An 18,561-nucleotide genomic window follows, 5' to 3' on the forward strand; every position below is an offset into this window, starting at 1 on the left:
TCACGACGTCATCACCCTTCACGGAAGTCGGTGCGGTGATGATGGTGTCCCCGTTTATGTAGCAGCAGGAAGAGGATGTTTGCTTCCATTGAAAGAATAATATCACCTGCTTATACATCTTTGTAACGTAGTGAACTGCTGTAGAGTTTTTCTGCGGACCCGGTGAAGATTTAGGTAGCTCATTCCCTCTCCCGGAGGCGGCCCGAAAACATGTCCCTGTTCCAGTCGGCACTAGATTTCTTAGCCGGGCCCGGCTCCTCCGGAGCGGCCAGTCGGGACCAAAATGATTTCGTCGGACAAGTCGTTGAACTCGGTGACATGAAGCTGAGAATCAGGAGGGTGATCGCGGAAGGTGAGATACGTGCGCATCACAACAAGAAATTTTGGTCACGTCTTCAGCGGCTAGTCATGCTAGTTAGCTGAATTTGCTAACATGTTAGCATTTGTGAAATACCTCTACTGGAGTAAGTGATAATATAGTTAGCAAGTGCAGGACAGCGAGTCGCCGAGCAAACGCCAGGTGATAATTTGGTTTCGACTGTATCTAACAAGCGCTAAATCGATTTCCAGAATTAGGTACTTCAAGGAAACGAATAGACATTTCAAAGTTAAACTTGACGTGTCTGCTTTGTGTTACCGCTTTACACCTCACTGAAGGCTGTGTGTGTGCAGGCAGAGCTGCGCTTTACGTGTCCACCTTTACCGTCTGTCTTTCTTGGAAACACGGCACTCTTTGCTTCATGAGAAAGACTTGATAAAAGTGTGAGTCAGGCCTGCCGGGCCCCGAAGATATGAGTGATGACGGTGTTGTTGCTTACCAAACCAATTGATTATCTGTAACAGGGCAGGCTGGAAACTCTTTACAAGTTTCAGTCGAAACAGAGCACTTGAAAATTTCTGCTGGATTGTTTCTTGTGACGTCAACAAGAGTGGCATTCCTGTGCCAGCACTGGTTGACTGGTTGAATTCTTTTTGTTAAGTATAAAAATATCGTCCCACGTTTGTGGTTAGGGCTGCAGTAGAAACAAGTGAATACCACAGATGCCATAAGGAGAAACCTACTGGTGGGTTTGTGACAGCAAGGAAGGGTCTTGCTGCCTGGATTACTGCTTTTTGAGCGTGTAATAAACGTTTAATATATCAGAGTAGACCAATTATGTACCAATTTGGACTGATAGTTTAGCATTACAAAACACTTAATTTGGTAATTGTCAACAGTTTAGTGTGATCTGATTAGTCGACTAGTTTGGGTTTTTATTTCACAAACTAAATAGAAATTGTCTTCCGAGGCAAAAAGGAAAACGCTGATCTGGTGTTCCTGATTTTTAGAGGTATCACTGATTATTTGTTTTTGCTGTGTCTGCAAGTGGTATATTCTGCTTCTTGAGAGCAGGTGAGAAGAGAACATGGCATACCCTGTCAGGTTACACAACATGATCTACTCCAACATTTCACACAAACAATTAAATAATATATTTAGATCCATGATTACTGATGTGATCTCCACCTGGTGTCTTGCAGAAAACTGCTTAAATTTTTGGCTGATTATAGCTTCAATCTCCCAACTGTATAACTAGAACCTCCAGTTGGAAAGCCATCATATCATTTCTTCCATAGCAATTTCCCAGACATCCAAAAACCTTTAAATCTACCTAGGGCATCTTTTTATCTATATTGAATACACTTTTATATTCTTAAAAGTGTCTTGGAACACATCTCTATATATCTGTTTTAAAAACCTACTCTTTGACCTACTCTCGTAGACTGGTCATGGTATATATATATATATATATATATATATATTGTATGATGCCCCCTGAAAACTGCTATGAATTTAGAAACTGTGGAAAGCAGTTCACTCTGAGGGTTAAGGGTGGGCTTCAAATAAACATGCTCCACTTTTCCTTTAATTATCTTTTTCTTTTTTTTTGTCTTGCCTCCTGTATGGTGTGCACCAGCAAACATGACTATGTTGGCAAATAAGATGGCATTTACTGTTGTCTACGGCTGATTGCTACGTGTTTTGTCACATCGATTTAAAGTTGACTGAATATTCAAAGCTAGTGTGATAAAAGACTTTAGTTAAGTCGTGTTTTTTTTGTTGTTCTTGTTCTTGTTGTTTTTTAATAGAGAACATGCAAAATTCACATAACCAGGAGTCCTCTATCTGTGAGGCATCATTGCTAACCACTGTACTACTGTTCTTCAGATATACTATCAACTTTCTCTCTTTGTTAGTATTGTGATTTCACTTCCCGGTCCACAATAGTTTGATTCAAACAGGTTAAAGGAAACACACAAGACCTTCCAAATCAAAGCAAATGGAGTGGAGATCATTTTACACTAAAACGCTGCCTGTTTCAAACTCCCATCATGCAATTTCAAAGGTGTCTTTGTTGGGACCTTTTGCTGAGACAAAAACAATGGATTGCTGTAACCAGATGGTTCTGTTTTTTTTTGTTTTTGTCTACTACACCAGTTATAGTCCTACAATTGTATAACCCAGGCACACATATTGTTTAAGAGTGAGATTGAATAAATTAGTGTTTGATAAAGAAGGATTTAAGGTATTTTTAAATACCTTTCTGTATTTTTTTCTTAGACTCGTTTGGAAATTGGAGCAAAGAAAATGGAGCTTTTCAGCTTTCAGTCTCTTCCCTTCCGTTTTACAAAATAGTGGAAGACATTTAATCTCCGCAGGGAGGTTATCAAAATGAGTCGCATAACACAACATAACCTGTAAGGAACAACACGCTTTGTTGCGGTTTGATAGTCAACTGGAATGTTTTTTGTGTGAGTTGAGAGTTGAAGCACAGGCAAATAAATAAATAAATGTAGGCAGGCACGAGGTCGCTGGTGAGAGTCCCAGAAAAAGAGGTTTTATGAGAACTGGGGAAGTGACCACCATACGCACATGGGCCTATGCAGAGCAACCTGTTAAAGATTAGATGGCTGGTAGTTGATTTACTCATCTCTGTGGTAATCTTGGCATTTCCTTGTTTGGCTTGGTAAGTAGAAGTATTTGAGACACACACAGCCAGACTGAAGTTTCTCCTTTACTAGTCACAGTGACCCGGGGAAAAGAAAATCAAAATAATGCAAAAACCGCCCCCCAAAACATTGTTCCACGAGTACATCTGCTGTTTAGACAGTTAGCTTTTATTAATCCCAGATTGATAATGTTATGTCAGTTTAAGGGACTGGCTTTAAGCAGCACAGAAGTTTTTCGTGAAATACATTATGATGAGACTGGTGTTGTTCCCTATGACAGTAGTGTCTACAGAGCGGTATACTACGAAGGAAGTTCAACACCGTCAGGCTTTCTTAGTGTTAGCTGGCTCAACCAAACCTAAAGCCATAGCTGGAGATAACGGGTCTCACAACAGTGGTTATCAACTTTCTCTTTTAAGCATGCTTTCTATTTCAGGCTCTGTGTGTGCTCACTTAAAAAGGAGTGTTTTCATAGGTCACAACTCCTCCACACAGGCAGAGATCCTATCAGATAAAATAGTAATCTAAAAAGAACAGCAATAGACAAACAGTAAATTGATAAGATAAACCTTTATTAGTCCCACACATGGGAAACTTTAAATTGCAACACTCTTGAAAATAAGACAAGAAAGTATTGCTACTGAAAATCATTAATCTGGTGACTTTGTCGATTGTTTCTAACATGAAAGGTGGTCTTTAGAGCTCTGATAGTTTAAATTTGATACTTTTAAACATTAAATTAGGTTATTTGACAAAATCAATTTGTCAGCACATCAGATTAAAATACATTTTCTTGATTGAATAAGTATTCTTGGTCTGTTTTCTGTTTTATAATTGCTGCATTTCTAGCAGTGTAAAAGAGAGTTAGCAACAGATTAGAATCAAGGATAACAAGGTTTAAACATTTCCTGCATCACCAAATGAATACATGTTCCAGTGAGAATGCAGGTGTCCAGTTTGCATTGCTTTAACTTTACAGCTGGGCTTCATTTGTGATCTTACTAAGGTGCAGCTTAACAAGCTGCAGAAATGACACATATTCCCATAGGAGAAAATCTATATTACAGTTGAAACTGCTGTAGATAAAAGAATAAGTAAAAACTAGGCAATATGTCTGTGAAGGTTCTCAGTCATCCAGGTCATCGTAGTCAAAGGAGCTTGCAAAGAAAAGCGTCTGGACTTCTTTAAGTTACTTCTGAAGAACTGAAGAAGCTTCTCGGATGAGAGGTGAAACGTCTTCAAGTAACTTAAAGAAGTCCAGACGCTTTTCTTTGCAAGCTCCTTTGACTAAAAACTAGGCAGCCAGATAACTTTAGACCAAAACTCTGAATGTAACCTGTGCCACTTTTGTAACACAGAAAACTCATAGCTGTTAATGTTTTATTAATTGTAATTTATAAAACAGCCCTCTACTGTGTAAATATGGAGAGCGATTATTATAGAAAAATGGATTTGACAACATTATAAGCAGTCAAGGTTTTAGCTGCATCTTCAATGAACAGGATACCCAGTAGGGCTTACAGTCAGTATTGCATGAAATCAAGTGGTGCATGCTGTAATGGTTCTATTCCCAAGTTAAAAAGGAAAACAAGCGCTTGAACACAGCATTAATACAAAAAATAATAATACATTTAAATATTAAACATGTCATCCCATGTGGTTTATTAATTAATTGTCAAGTGATTTTGTCATTTTAATTGCAGAATAATTTAAACATAGACGTTTGATAATAATCCAGGACACCAACTAGACAGTATTACAATATATCCTGGTCAGTATCACAAAATTCTTTCAGTATCCTGAACATTTGAGAATCGTCAACCCACTAACACACTAAATCATAAAAAACTGTAAATTAAATCCTCATCTTCTTTTTTTTTTTTTTTTTTTTTTTTTTTTTTTTTTAAAGGTGGATTTGCTTTTGTATATGAAGCCCAGGACATGAGCAGTGGTAAAGACTACGCCCTCAAGGTAAGATAAGGTGTACTGACCCACACCCTCAACGTTAAAAATGTTCCACTGTTATGTTTTGGCTGTGTTGCTCATCACTGAGCATGTATTTGTTAATGTGCGTGTCATTGTGTGCACTGTATTAGCCAATGCATCAAATCAGGCACATTAGCTCTCCTTACATTGGTTTTTACATTCTTCAGCACCTGCTTTTAATATGCAAAACAGACAAAGTACTACAGGTTATTAGTACATGCACTTGTCAGCAGTGGAATGCATTATTGTCTGCATTACACTGCTGAATCAAAACATGCAATTGGACGCGTCCCTTAACAGAAAGATTTTCCCTTTTTATCTATACAGCTGTACTAATGAGACAGTAACTGAAAAAATGTAGTCTTAGCAATGTGGACGGCCGCTTACCAGGTAGTTTGTTGTTCATATGCAATATGCAATTATTATTTATATTAAAGTCATTTTGTACAGAATGATGAAGCTCCAAACAATTATGTTTGCACCGTTTCCTACTTACTCAATTCTGTTCATGCTGTATCATATATATATATATTTATTAGCTTCTCATTCAAGTATAAAAACCTTAAATGCTGAACAATTAAAGTGTCCTTTGAGTGTATTTATCAGATAACCACATAAATTATCTTTAAAGTAATTGTAATTTTACTATTATTATTATTATTTATTTTGTTTGAAGCTAATGCTTTATAGGCAGTATGCTGGTTCAGTCCTGTTAGACATGTATTATGTTGATCACAGAACAAAGCAATGGTTTGTATGCATTTTTTTTTCCAGAGACTGCTGTCTAATGAAGAAGAGAAGAACAAAGAAATCATACAAGAAGTCTGCTTCATGGTATCCTTTAATTATTAAGAATAGAATAGAATAGAATAATCCTTTAATTGTCCCACAAGGGGAAATTTGGTTGTCACAGCAGCCAAAAAGACCCATATACAAACAAACAGTACACAGGACACGGAACAGAAATGTACACAATTTTTACATATTTACATCAAGGACAGTGGTTACTATATACAGAGAGTACTGTACAGTTATTAAATAAAATAAAAATAACTACAGATAAGAGGCAAAGCAGGTTAATGAGTAAAACACAAAAGTGTTTCTGTAAAGAGTTGTTTTTTTTAGTTTTTAGTTTTTTTTACTTCACACCAAATGTTAATATGTAGCTGACACTGAACACCCATAGATCATCTGCCATAGCTCTCTGAGTAGTTTGCTTTTTGGACACCTGCTGCAATCTAAAACTGCTGATAGCTTAAACAAAGTAGGCTGACATGCGACAGGTGAAAACCAGCAGCTTCTGCCACTAGAAACTGGTTATGATTGTGATTTATGAAACAGCAAATTTAAGGCAAGGCTTGTCACAGCAGCAGTGTTTATTCTGTATGTTCCTTCACCTGCTGGCTCTATAGAAAAAGCTGTCCGGTCATCCAAATACGGTTCAGTTCTGCTCTGCAGCCTCCATCAGTAAAGAGGAGTCGGACACGGGGCAGGCTGAGTTTCTGATCCTCACTGAGCTGTGTAAAGGTAAAAACACACACAGTTTTGTTTCTTTAGTGCTGAATCAGTTCTTACTCATTCATGAAATGCGCATGCAGTAATTCAGAGGTGCTGGAACTGTTTCTGAGTAACTCCCACTGAAAGGCAATCATGATGAAAGTTTCCTGTCTGTAGCCTTTGTTTCCTGCTCTGCTTCCTTTTTGTGTAGTTTAAGCAGACAAGGTTTTTTCATTCAGCAGTTTTTCAGCTTTCTGGGCAAATACTTTACTGCTTACCACAATAAGTATGTTAACAGAAATAAATCATTTGTAGGATGTGCGCAAAGCACTTTTTCTTTAATTTTGTAATTTTATTACTAAATACAAGACTTTTATCTACAGTTTCACATTCTTTTGTCTTTTTGTACCTCTTTCACCTCAGGTCAGCTGGTGGACTTTATTAAGAGGGTAGAGCAGAAGGCTCCTCTATCATGTGACACTGTACTAAAAATCTTCTACCAGGCGTGCCGCGCTGTTCAGCATATGCACAAACAGAAGCCTCCCGTGATACACAGAGACCTCAAGGTTTGTCTGCCTCTGGTATTTAAAGGATGACTGATGTGTCAGAGGGGAGAATAAAGAAAAATGCACAGTATACAGTGCAGTTATTTAGTTGGTGCTTTTACTTATGACCACATTTTCATCATATCATGTGCTGCTGCCCTTGTTCTGTCTCAGAAGTCTTACTTATGGCAATTAAATGAAATGCTAACTCACTGCTTGGTTGATGTGTTGCAGATTGAGAACCTCTTGATTAGTAACCAGGGCACCATCAAGCTGTGTGACTTTGGCAGCGCCACCACAGTGTCACATTATCCAGACTACAGCTGGTCAGCACAGAAGAGGTCAATGGTGGAGGATGAGGTACCCAAGCATGCAGACAGTTCTTGGTGATCTTAACAGTGACCTGCTTATACACAGTGTTGGGAAGGTTACTTTTAAAATGTATTCCATTACAGATTACAGAATACATGCCCCAAAATGTATTCTGTAACGTATTCCGTTCCGTTACTCAATGACAGTAACGTATTCTAAATACTTTGAATTACTTAATATATTATCATGCTTTTTACAACTATGTGAATGTACTATTGCTGTGTGATTTATTGCTATTACCGAAGGTCCGCGGCTCCGAACCGTAGTAAAGGGACCTCTGACTAATACGGCGGGTTCCATGTCGGGCTCGAAGCCGAAAAATAGCTTTACTTTGCTTGCGAGAGACAGAGAGAGGCGTTGAAAGACTGCTCCAACAAAACTTATTGTTTTCGGAGGAAAACACAAACACAGTGTACAGTCGAGTCTTAATAGCTTACTTACAACTGGGCTCGTCAGGCACTCTTCTTGGCTGCAGTGGTTATTATTATATTTACATGCTTCCAGCTCTCTCACCCAGGAGGCACAGTGTCGCCCTGTAACCATGGCAACCGTAACGCTGCCGCCTGGAACAACAGAACATAGCTGTCAAACAAACCCAAACAATCCTGACCTGCGACAATGTGAAACAGGAAAGTGCCGCAGTGTAATCCATTTATTTCAACAAAGTAACTGTATTCTAAATACCACCTTTTTAAACTCTAACTGTAACGGAATACAGTTACTCATATTTTGTATTTTAAATACGTAACGGCGGTACATGTATTCCGTTACTCCCCAACACTGCTTATACAGTACATGCGTTGTTAAGCTGTATTGGGTATTATATGAGATGATATTTTCTGAGTTTCATTAATATTGAAGTCTGTCTAAGATTTTGAACATATAGATGGATTAATATATGAATTCTAAAGTTATTGGATTCAAGTCACTTATTATAAAGCAGATTTAAAACAACAGGAGAAGGAGCCACCTCTCATTTCCTGAAATTTTGTTTCCATGGAGCCAGATTTTCTTTAACAAAATTTTTAAGTGATCTTTAGCAATAGTTCTCCAGGCTTTCTGAAGGTCTGTCTTTGGGCATTGGCTCCTTTCAATCGGAAATATATTTTTAAGAAATGAGGGAAGCTCAAAATATTTGCACAGTACTGTAAATAAGGAAAGGAATCAAAAGTACCCTTAAAGTTTAAAAAAAAAAAAAACATGACAGAAAAAGCAAAACGCTATTAAAGATCCTCAGAGTGAACTAAAAGAAAGAGATAAGCAGCGAATGAAAACAGTAAATAGTAATTTCATCACTGATCACAAGATTGTGTTGATACCCTTGAATATGTGATTAGAGATTAAAGGTTGAAATCTGCTTCACAGGTAGACATTTTATATGGTTTTAATCTTTTAAAGAAAACATAAAAGGAAAACCGCAGCCACTTTGATTTCATTTTGTTTCCTTTAGTTGCTTTGTAAAAAGTAGGATGATTAATTGAGAAGACAAAAATACACATACCAAGACAGAGTGGGTCAGTGGCAGTATTGATATGGTGTTGAGCATAAACCAGAAACCTTTAATTGGATTAATAGCCAGAGGTCCAGGAAGCCCTAAACAATCATGTAAATTATATTTGTACCATAACCACACAGCTGCCCACTTACACACTGGAGCTTTGCCGCAGATGAACTTCGAATGCAGAACACCAGACGTCTTGGCTTGTAAATCTAATAGACTTCTTGTTTACCAGGCACATGTTGCACATAATAGAATAGAATAGAATAGCCCTTTATTGTCGTTGTACATCTACAACGAAATTATGGAGATGTGAGTAATGTACTCATCTTGTGCACTTCTTGTACAGAGCACATGGCTTTTTCAGTTCTGTCTAATCGGGAGAAAGAATTTTACAAAGATTTACAAACATATGACTTAAGCTTGATATTTGCTTTCATGTCAATTCATTTTAAAAAATGTTTTTCTGTAGATAACAAGGAACACCACTCCTGCGTACCGAACGCCAGAGATGATCGATCTCTACTCCAACTTTCCCATCAATGAGAAGCAAGACATCTGGGTCAGTCATTTTCAGACATTAGTATACCTCCATTTATAATTTAGACACAACTGCCTTTCTCTTCTTCTGCCTTTGTTTTGATTGTCTTTTGATGCATGTTTTTGTGTTTTTGCTGTAAACAAAGGAGTTTGATTATTGTACTGATGTGTCGTCTCACATGCAGGCTCTGGGATGCATCCTCTACCTGTTGTGTTTTAAGCAGCATCCATTTGAGGATGGAGCCAAGCTACAAATTGTCAATGGAAAGTACTCCATGCCTCAGAACGACGTGAAATACACTGTGTATCACGACCTCATACGTATGTACTGCCCGTCAGGCACCCAGTCCATTTATTAATCGATACCAGCTAAATGCCTACAAGATAAATCTGATGCCTTAAGCCACATTATACCTTTACCAGACTGCCAGATGTTTAGCATTGCACTTGTAACAATAGCATTCATGTAGAAATGTCATGCAATTCAATGCAGTACAAAAATGCATTAGTGATTTAAAAACTTTTAACAATGTTAGTTTGGTTAAATAGTTTACAGTTTAAAGTAAAAGTCTGATTCTTTTTCTGTGTTCACCTTGATTTCTGTGTATGTGATTGATGACCAATCGGTTATTAATTAATTTTAACCAGCTTTCTGCCATTTTTATTAATATTTTTACAATTGTGTTGTCCACAAACACCAGTTATGCTATCATAATTTTTTATTTGTATCTTTTTTTAATAATCATACTAACTTCAACCCACATTCTACACATTCTCCTCCTCTTCAGGTTCCATGTTGAAGGTGAACCCAGAGGAGCGTCTGTCTATTACAGAGTTGGTCAACCAGCTCCAGGAGATAGCAGCAGCACGCAACGTCAACCCCAAGTCCCCCATTACTGAGGTAAATGCGTGTTCTAAAAGTACCCTCGTCATTGATGTAAGATGTGATAATACGGAAAAAAACACTGTACATTTACAGTAGTTATGGTAAGGCTTGCATGTCTAATCCTTTAATACGTGTAAAGTAGCTCTTGAATCTTCATCTTGAGTTCATCCGACGAGTTGGTAGCAGTTAAAACGTTTCTGCTCCAGATATCGTGTGACAGCTTTCACAAGTATTTTAGAGTAAACAACGTGATTGGTTAAGGGCACTGAGTCTCATCCTCAGTGTGTGCCAGCCTGTGAAGAGGCTATTGACAGGCCAACCACACGGCTTCTTCCTCTGTGTGTGTATGTGTAAACGTGCACATGTACACACACACAACTTGAACACTCTCAAATTGCTGATGCGGTTACATTTGCTAAGCCTCACATACACCACACACAGACGCACAAACACACAAGCACAAAGGAGTCTGTATTCTCTTTCCCAGCGGCCTCTCTTGGCAGCTGGTAAGGTCTTAATGGGCCAAAAAAGAGGGAGAGAGACACACAGAGGTGAAGACTGAGAGAACTGAAATTTAAAGCAAACATGAAGTGATACCGACAGTTCAGTGGTAACACTGTGTTTTCATTGGCATGGTCAGTGTTATGGCAGAAAACAGCTTTTTTGTCACCTACACCGCGGTAGCTAATTGAGCACAATCAGATTTAAGATTTAATCGGGGTTTTGGAATAGAAATCGTTTTACGCTGCATGATGGCTGACCATATTCAACCTATCAGCCCCAACTCATTATGATTCTTACCGCAAATCCTTAAAAATCCAGGTACTTATCACTAAATCCTCGGTCATTGTTGTGATTGACATAAAGCTGCTTTCAGTTTCAACATTTGCCAGGTTTACACTGATTTCATTGCATTTTCCTTGCTGTGTGCTGAGTTGGTCAGTGTCAGTATCCTGAACTAAATTTATATTAAAGTACCGTTTAATCATTAGGAAATTAGGAAATCAAGGCAGATAGACTTTTTTTTACATTTCTACAAATTTCTCACTAAACTGAATCCTGATAAGGCTGGTAAGTGTGTGCAGAGTGAAGGCAGATTTGGCGATTGCTGATCTGATTAGGGTTAAGAAGGGGTTTCCCTGCTGGATGTAAGGAGATTATAATCCTCGGACTTCTACTCCTCCTCTTCCTCCTCTCCCTGCTGCAGTTCAGCACAGACATATGGAGAGGCTGAGAGGAGGGAAAGGAGAAAACTTGTGAGGGAAGTGAGACACTGAGAGGGAAATAAGCAAGACAGTTACGCCGAGGCAATCATCTGACACAGCCTGTTTTTAATTTGTTGTAATTTATCGACTTTTTGGAGTTACAGATTTCTATTTTATTTTATTTTTCATTCAGGGACCTGACGTGTGCTTAACACATTTTTTTCCTCTTCCTTTGTTTAAGGCGCTCTGACTGATAATTTTCTATCAAGTTCTATTTTTATTTTATATATTTAAAAATTTTATATTTTTGGATTTTTTTCTTTCTTTTTTTGGATATTTTCGATGATGTTTTTCTTTCCCGCGGTGGTTTAGCCATTGTGGTTTTTTTTCTTTTAAACACAGACAGTCTAGGTCACAGAACATCTTTCTTTCATCATAACTTTTTTAAATATTGTTGACCTGCTCGTTGCAATGTTAAGTACGTACTACTGTTGGCGTCCAGTGTATGATGGATATGAATGTCTGCAGCTGCTGGAGCAGAACGGAGGTTTTGGCAACAATGGAGCACAGCCATCAATGCAGATCCACAACAGCCATAACAATGCAGGTAAATTGTTTTTTACATTTATTTTCTTCTTGTTGTTGTTGTATGACAGGGTTTTGGGTCAGTGTTTGTTAGTTTGTGTTTTTATTGTGTTTATTTGTTTCAGGTGTTAACACTTAAGTATAAGAGACTAATACTGAAGTTCTTGAAAACACTATTATCGATATTTTTATATTATTGATATTTCATTCTTTCCTAAATGGAAATGTCACGACATCTTTATTTGCACATTTCATATTCATGATCTGTATAACCAGCTGTGCAGTGCATTTTAGTAGAGTTGCATTATGTTTCGAGAAACTGCCTACTACTCATTTACTTAAAGTTGAGTTCTGTACCACATAATGCAAATCAGTAATGACCTACATACGTCAACATCTAGGAAATCCTCTAAACTACCTGTTGCTGATTTTAAAACAAACACAGATTGAGCACCTGCACGGTTTCTTTAAGTCCTGTTTTTTAAAATTAGTTTAAAAAAACAACTCTGGCTGGATTGTTTTTCCGATAGACGTTCACAGGCAAGCCAGTTTATTGGTTTCTGTTTGAAATCCCTGCACAAACAGCCCTAGCACAAATGTACTCAGGTCTTTGCCTGATTGTAGAAGGCTGAGAGAAAGAGGGAGCACCTGTCAGTCGCTGTTTGGTAGAACACCAGTCAAATGTCTATCGGTGAGAAAATGCGTGACTCCTTTTGTTGAAAAATGCCCCTGTGGGCAGGTACCATTAGAAACTGCCAAATCCACATCTTTCCTATAAAGTTTACCGTTGAGCTGTGATTGAACATGACATTTAATTTCTCGACCGTATCCCTGAAAGTCACGCAATAAATACGGTAAGCTGGTATGTTAGTCACCATCCAGCTGTTGACACATTGCCAGGTCTTGCATATACAAAGTCCTGTGAGATCAGTAAAGGTTTCCTCTTTGTCTGAGCGAGAGCCCAGTATGATGTACTGTCAGGAAACCAGCTATTTTTAATGGTAGAACAAATCCTCTTACTTGTTACAATATCTGTTCGGGTTCCTGGCATGATGAGTCAGACAGTCACTATAAATGCTTCTCAACAATATTTTTTTCAATCTGTAATACACTAATTTTGATGTATCATTAGCCTTAACCTGCTAAGAGCCTCTTGTGTAGTATAATTAGCAATGTTTATATCACAGCTGATAGTGGTGTGCTCAGATTTCAAGGGTTTTTTTTTTGGTTTTGTTTTTATGTGAATCTGTTGCAAAAAATAATTTGATTCAAATGCACCTTAGGAAAAAAATTAACATTACATATAGAGACCAACAATAGAGACCAGTGTGACTGTCCCACCATACAATAATGTCTCATTTAAATGAAGTAAATCATGAAGGATATAAAAATAACTAATTTATGTGTTGGTTTTTTTGTGGGGGTTTTTTGGAAAAAGATTTAGATTATGTATAGCATAAGCTCTAAGTGCTTGTTGGGAAAATTATATTTGTGTCTGTCTGTTTATCTCAGTGAGCATAATAGGCTTATTTTTCACATAAATATCCACACAGACACACACACAGACCTGCAAGCTGTCTCCTGTCCACTCACTAAGAGGATTTCTGCACTGCCTGTCAACCATCTGTCGAAAGGCAGAATATGTTTGCTCTTTCCTGTGAGGAGTGGCTCCAACTGCCTGTTGTTGCACCTCGGCATCAGGCAGCTGCATTGCAGCTAAAATAAACTGATTTTATCTGAAATATTTAGTGGTAAAACACTTCCTTTTGAGCCCTTTTGATGAAGCCCAGAATGTAATTAAGTATTTGTATGTTCATGATCATTTGTCACAAGTGTCACACCTCAGCTAATAGGTGCTGGGTGTGCTTTCACCAGCCAAACCGATTGTAAGTGCTTAATCTCAGGCATCTCAGGCATTGCCTCTAAAGGCATTATATTTACCATGTTCTTCTTTTCCTCACCATTTCTTATAGGTGTATATGACCCCGATCAGTCTGGCAGTGGCCTGTTTGATATCTTAAAGGGAGGAACAGAACGCTTCCTGACAAACATAAAGGATACTTCCTCCAAGGTCATCCAGTCAGTAGCTAGGTAAGAAGCCTCTCGTTATCAGGCGTATTATTGTTACATTTATTTATTTTGCACTTTTAGTCATATGTCTTTCAGTTAATCTTCATCATTATGTATGTATTTTTCATTTTGGGAGTTAACATATATTTCAGTTAAACTTTTCACATTTGACATTGGTTATTATAACTTAAAATAGTTCCACTACGGTATTTACTTTGGCACTGACAAATTTGAATTTCCCGTAATGAAAGTATGCACTTTTGGCCCTATAACAAATTTTTAATTCAGACATCCAGCAAATGGCAACCATTTTTAAGCAATACTGTTTCTCAGTCATGTCATCATCTGTTATCATGTTTCATCATAGTTGCAAAGGCCTAATGTGAAAGCAGTTGTCTGCGTATGTCTCATTCTCACTCATACCCTGATCCCAGATTTACCTTTAAAAGGAACATTTTGTTGTCTGCTGGTAAAAAATGTGGTTCTACACTCAGATTTCATGTGTAAGGTCCCAGGAAATGACACACCTTAGTTCATCTGTCCTCCTTTTATTGACCATTGCTATACAAGCAAGTCAGTGGATTTTCTGGGCTGCTACACTTGGCTGCACTGGCCAGTGAAAATGGTAATGATTGCTGAAGGTATAGAAAGATTAAACAGCAAAGTGTTCCTTTCATAGTCCCATTATCCGCATCTTTAAAAATTTGCCGTCTCATTTGGTTTTGTCATTGACTTTTTTTGATGATTTTATTTTGTTTTTTTGTTTTGTTTTTGTTTGTTTTTTCTTCCTCTCTGTCTCAAACCCTCATGGTCCCACTATGTGTCCATCTCCTAGCAACCCAAGGTAAATATGGGTCAGCGGAATGCGTCAGTCCATGCGTTACTCTGTGTTCTGTAGTGTGTGCTTGATTTAGTAGGAAAGAAATGTTGCACATCTTCTGTTGCTCAGTGCCCACCATCCTAGCTTTCTGATCCTAACATCACGCATTCAGTAATTCAACTGAGTGAATGCAGAGCATGATGTGAATGGACAAATTCCCATACATATTGGTGAAATAACTGGAAAATTATATCAGCGTAGGGCAGTAGGGCAGACTCACTGTCCGTGAGTTTTCCAGGAAACTATTTTCTATTTTATGAGAACTTTGTTTAAAGATAACTAGAATTGGTAGCATAGCAGTGATGGCCTTCGATTAAAAGGGTAAAGTACTCATTAACTTCAATTAAATGGCCTTTAATATAGCAATCATAGTTCTTGCTATCAATTTTAAAAAATATGCATTTTTCTTTTCTGTCTAAGGGAAACAACAACCTTTTGATTTTTGCTTGTTATTTTTGTCAAATCAAGTGCGATAGCTCATTTAGTTCAATTGATTTCTTACTGTGAAAAAAAATTCACATGTTAAAAATTACTTAATAACATATCTGTATAAAACTGATGTCATGGACTTAACATTAAGCAGTAATTAAACAAACAATATAGAGCTTAAATGACTTGTTAAGCCTGAGCCTTCGTCTCTGATTCTTCAAACCATGTGACAACACTTATGGACTTGCTAAGTAACTATGTCTGGAACTGAAGATAATGAATCCATACCAAAGTAGGCGAAAAGAAGCATCCAGCTTGAAATATTCCATTTACTGAAATGTAATGAAGAAATGACAGTTACGTGGAAGGTAAAGAAAACCATCCAATACAACTGCAAAGTCACATGACTGCAGGAAGCTGTCGTTTTGTCACTGGAGTTTTGGTGTAGCTTGAATCAGCTGAGCTTTTATGATTTACATGGAGAATCCCATGATATCCAGTATTACTTTTAATTTAACTTCAGCTCAAAAATCAAAAAGGATATTTAATTTACATTTGACTGTTTTCATCTGTTTGACCTTTTTATTACATTTCTCTTTTCAAACCCGTTTACCCGTTTTATCTGCTATCTGAATCATCACATTTAATTAAGTTGTCATTCAGTTGCATGTTTTGCTTTTGCTTTTCTTTTTTGGCTGTCTTTTTCCTTTTAGGGTTCACTTTAACTCAGAATGTCCATATTGTTTTAATTAAAGTAGCTTCGGCATGGGTTGCAAATGTATAATTGCAATCGCAACTTTATATGTAGGCTGTGGTATACAAGTATGAGTGACTGTTTGACTGAATGTTGGAAGTTTTATTATGGTTCCACTACTTACCTAATATTATTTTCAGTTATATGTCTTAATTTGCATCATCTATTTGTCCTAATACTGATTAATACAGATGAATTTAATCATCATAGATGGGCCAAGCAAAGAAACTGAGCTATGGTTTGTTTGTCTGTCCTAAACTGTGCAGTAGAAATCAGGCTGTGTTCTTTTACCTGTTGTCATTGTTCCAGTATGATTGCATGTGCAGTAAGATCCAATGAAACCTAACTACATAATTTTACTGCCAGTATTACTTAATACTCACTACTATTTGTAGTAATGAAAGTTGCCGTAATGAATGCTGACAACAAGCATCTGCCAAATGCTTGTGCTATAATAAAGGCTCAGCGGAAGGATAAACTGGGGACTGTCTTAATCAATTTTGCATAATTATTGAGGCAATATTCATCACAACTGTTTAAAATTGTGTACTGAATGGCTGCTCTGGCAGAGATTAATATTTTCAGTTGATAATATTTCAACATCTGAGATTCAAAACCAGAGTTGAAAAGTTTTTGGCCAGCTTGCATCTGTTGGATTTTTTTTCAGTCTCCCAGACATTAATCACCAGTTTAATTTCCTCTATTTTCTTAAATGTATCATTTATGCTTCTAACTTGTTTACATGCTGCTTTTATAACGGCGCTTGTCATTTCTGTTACAGCTATGCTAAAGGGGACCTGGATATTTCTTACATCACTTCCAGAATTGCAGGTAGGTAAAGTGCCCGAACACTTTAGCATTCAGTGACTATTATTTGATTGTCAAGTAATTTAATATTACAGGACAAGCATAGCATCATTGGTTACCCGATTCATACATGCCTGTAATGAACGTGTGCGTGCATGCGTGTGCAGTCATGTCTTTCCCAGCAGAAGGGGTGGAGTCTGCGATAAAGAACAACATTGAGGATGTCCGTCTGTTCCTCGATTCACGTCATGCTGGCCACTACGCTGTGTACAACCTCTCCAAACGATCATACAGGCCTTCTCGATTCCACAACAGGGTACGCACTTTGTGATACAAGGTTGTGTCGATGTGGGAAATAACTTAAACCAAGGCTAAATTATAGCTTTGTGTTATACTTTGTTTACTCTCAATGATCACAGGTATAGTAGTGTTTATCTGTGCTTTTGTCATGCATAAGCTTATTATTGCCACAACAGTAGCTATTGTTGAAGCATGTGTCCTTGTTACGTCACTATTTCAGTAATTTGTATTATTTGTGCGCGCGCAGGTTTCAGAGTGTAATTGGCAGCTTCGCCGTGCCCCTAACCTCCGCAGTCTCTACAGCGTATGTAAGAACATGCATCTATGGCTCAAACAGGACCAGAGGAACATCTGTGTGGTACACTGTCTGGTAAGTAAGTCAGTAATTTGCGCCTGCTCTTATAGAGAGGAGTACATGGCGTCAAATTGAATGGAGTGTCACCTGTCATAAATTTAATGTGTACCCTTTCTGTGTGCAGGATGGCAGAGCAGCATCAGCAGTGGCAGTTTGCTCCTTCCTGTGTTTTTGCCGCCTTTTCACCACCGCTGAGGCAGCAGTCTACATGTTCTCAATGAAACGCTGTCCACCAGGCATAGCACCTTCACACAAGAGGTATTGAAAAATATTCAAGTTAACATGTGTAGAAAAGAGGACTGGTGTGTGCTGGTCATCCTTAGTAGGTCACGTATCAAATACTACATGATCTCAATTTTGCAGGTATATAGAGTATATGTGTGACATGATGGCAGAGGAGCCCATCATCCCTCACAGCAAGCCTGTAGTTATTCGCTCCATCATCATGACACCAGTGCCACTGTTCAACAAGCAGCGTAATGGGTGCCGGCCATTCTGCGAAGTCTACGTTGGGGACGAGAGGGTGCTCACCACATCACAGGAGTATGACAGGATGCAGTAAGTTTGTTTTTTTTGGTTTGTACAAGGATGGCCTGACAAGTTTCCCTTTATTTTAACAATCTAACATGTATGTTACTGTTTTCCTCTCTCACAATCTCATGTTTCAGGGATTTTAAGATGGAAGATGGGAAAGCGGAGATTCCTCTCAATGTTACCGTTCAAGGAGACGTGCTGGTGGTGATCTATCATGCAAGATCCACGCTGGGAGGACGTCTGCAGGCAAAGGTATAAATACAGACACCCTTGCTTAAAGCCTCAAGGTGGCAACGAATATGAAGAAATGCACTTTTCAGAGCATTT

General features: G+C 38.0%; 1 protein-coding gene across 3 annotated transcripts in view; it reads left to right on the top strand.

Moving 5' to 3' along the window:
* The window catches only part of gak (cyclin G associated kinase), a 27,217-nt gene continuing 8,656 nt past the window's right edge, over positions 1-18,561 (top strand). For all 3 annotated transcript variants that reach the window (XM_085181044.1, XM_085181045.1, XM_085181046.1), the window contains exons 1-17: positions 1-352; positions 4,901-4,962; positions 5,752-5,811; positions 6,390-6,504; positions 6,898-7,040; positions 7,254-7,379; positions 9,362-9,451; positions 9,615-9,750; positions 10,218-10,330; positions 12,049-12,127; positions 14,079-14,196; positions 17,020-17,069; positions 17,213-17,361; positions 17,593-17,715; positions 17,825-17,958; positions 18,064-18,258; positions 18,369-18,486. In XM_085181044.1, coding sequence (XP_085037170.1) covers positions 211-352; positions 4,901-4,962; positions 5,752-5,811; positions 6,390-6,504; positions 6,898-7,040; positions 7,254-7,379; positions 9,362-9,451; positions 9,615-9,750; positions 10,218-10,330; positions 12,049-12,127; positions 14,079-14,196; positions 17,020-17,069; positions 17,213-17,361; positions 17,593-17,715; positions 17,825-17,958; positions 18,064-18,258; positions 18,369-18,486 — 1,953 coding nt within the window. In that variant the 5' untranslated portion in view covers positions 1-210. The remainder of the gene's footprint in view (positions 353-4,900; positions 4,963-5,751; positions 5,812-6,389; positions 6,505-6,897; positions 7,041-7,253; positions 7,380-9,361; positions 9,452-9,614; positions 9,751-10,217; positions 10,331-12,048; positions 12,128-14,078; positions 14,197-17,019; positions 17,070-17,212; positions 17,362-17,592; positions 17,716-17,824; positions 17,959-18,063; positions 18,259-18,368; positions 18,487-18,561) is intronic.

Source organism: Neolamprologus multifasciatus, chromosome 12 (genome assembly GCF_963576455.1).
Source record: "Neolamprologus multifasciatus chromosome 12, fNeoMul1.2, whole genome shotgun sequence".
Taxonomy (NCBI): Eukaryota; Metazoa; Chordata; class Actinopteri; order Cichliformes; family Cichlidae; genus Neolamprologus; species Neolamprologus multifasciatus.